This window comes from Daktulosphaira vitifoliae, unplaced genomic scaffold (assembly GCF_025091365.1).
Source record: "Daktulosphaira vitifoliae isolate Bord-2020 unplaced genomic scaffold, ASM2509136v1 Scaffold_1642, whole genome shotgun sequence".
Lineage (NCBI taxonomy): Eukaryota > Metazoa > Arthropoda > Insecta > Hemiptera > Phylloxeridae > Daktulosphaira > Daktulosphaira vitifoliae.
In genome coordinates, this window is record NW_026101202.1 from 1 (window position 1) to 1,840 (window position 1,840).

The following is a 1,840-nucleotide window of genomic DNA, read 5'->3' on the forward strand; positions in this document are numbered from 1 at the left end:
TCATATCATTACAATTAGTTATAATGGTAAGAAACATCACATATTTATCTTAATTAAATATTTAAGTTAAGAATCGTGATCACAATATATGAGTTTATTGAGCTATTCTTTGGCACTAGGCACTAAGTGAATAAAAATAATTTGTAGGCTTCAGGCCTTGCAACGAAATTGATTAAAAAATGGGTTCTTAAAGTTTGTTCGAAAGACTTAATAACAATACTTATAATACCTAATAGATAATACGTTCCTGTTTAGTCACTTAGAAATAAAAAGGTCATATCGACATTAAAAAAAAATAATTGATAAATACAATACTAATAAGTGTTATTTTGTTACTTTGATCTCAAACCTCATATACACGAATAACTGATTATTTATGAAAATAATTTGTCCCCACAAATTATCCTTATAATCCCACTTAACTCTAACCTAATAATTTATAATTTGATCATTCAAGGACATTTTACTATAGCTCTAGTTATTTTTGATCGTTATTATTGACTTTTCTGAATTTCTAGTTTAAATCATTTAAGATTATCAATCATTGTTATATAAATAAGTAATAATATAAACAAAAGATCTCTGTAATTTTTATTATTATTTACAGATATTGATATACATTATATCAGCTCATGATTCGTATAATGGACAACATTTATTAAAATTTGAGTTGCCAAGAATTCTTCTTCATAATTGTTTTCATGTTCAAAATGTTGGATTATACTTAATTAAAGAAAATGGTAAATAATTATATATAAATAATATACTATGTCAAATACTACATTATAATTAATTAAAAATTGATCAGTTATATCTTATTAAAAGAATATAAATTGATTTGAATATTTTACATTTTTGTTATTAGTTTAATTAATATTTTAATTATTGCAGGTAAAGTTGAAGATAAGTTTACTAAATCGACTTTTAATTACATTCTATTACTCTTAGAAAAAAAAAACACTTTAGAGGAATATATTAAACAAATTGGAGGTCAAATATGTATTTGGCAATGGAATGATGAGGAGTGTTTAAATAGATCTAAAGTGTGTTCTGTAGGATTACTAAAATACCTTAAAAAAAATCCAACTGTAAGTATTTTAAAAAGTCTAAAATTTAAGTTGATTTATTTAAATACATTTTCAAAGGAATCGATGGAAATGAACATTTTAGATTTTGCTTATCACATACGTTTATAGCACTTTTACAAAAACTTAGATCAGTCTCACCTTTAGTTAAGACATATTTGATGAGATATATCTATTCAATTTAAAAATTAGCTATACCCTTTTTAAAAAGATTTACAAAAACTACCTTCAACAAATATTTATTTCACATAAACAGTATATGATAGTTGTTTAAATCACAATCAAATTTGAATCAATATGATTTCATCATGCTTTGCTCTATTTATGCTAAGTCCCAGTTGTATTGGGATATTTTTATATTAAATTTCTTTCTTTTTTCTTTACAGTTTCTTCCATATAAAATAGAGGAAGAATATTTCAATTTTCTTGACATATCCTGTAGCAATGATGAATCAATTGAAAAAATTTCTTCTTTAGATGAGATCCAATATTTTGAGGATTGTCAACATATAATTTACTCGATTTATGAAGATAATTCATATTTTTGGCAATCATTTAAAACAAAATCTAATAAATGAACGGATATGTGCTAAATAGAAACAGAACTTATGTAATTGAAATATATATATGTAATATATGTAAATATGTAATATAGGTATATATATGTAATTGGAAATTGCTTTATTTAAGAGCTTACGTGAACTCTTTCTTAATTTAGACAGGTTAGCATTCCACCAAGCTACACCCTGCCCTGT

General features: G+C 23.8%; 1 protein-coding gene across 1 annotated transcript; it reads left to right on the forward strand.

Annotated features, from left to right (window-relative positions):
- Nucleotides 1–6: 6 nt before the first annotated feature.
- On the forward strand, nucleotides 7–1,754 carry LOC126909852 (uncharacterized). The gene is made up of 4 exons (XM_050692271.1): nucleotides 7–26; nucleotides 608–740; nucleotides 892–1,088; nucleotides 1,472–1,754. The coding sequence occupies exons 1-4, from the start codon at nucleotides 24–26 to the stop codon at nucleotides 1,661–1,663; spliced, it is 525 nt and encodes a 174-aa protein (XP_050548228.1). The 5' UTR covers nucleotides 7–23; the 3' UTR covers nucleotides 1,664–1,754.
- The last annotated feature ends 86 nt before the right edge of the window (nucleotides 1,755–1,840 follow it).

Bases quoted from the DNA above. Each gene is read 5' to 3' on its own strand.
- LOC126909852 (XM_050692271.1), top strand. The intron at 741-891 runs GTAAATAATTAT...TAATTATTGCAG, and splicing joins ATACTTAATTAAAGAAAATG to GTAAAGTTGAAGATAAGTTT. The intron at 1,089-1,471 runs GTAAGTATTTTA...TTTTCTTTACAG, and splicing joins ACCTTAAAAAAAATCCAACT to TTTCTTCCATATAAAATAGA.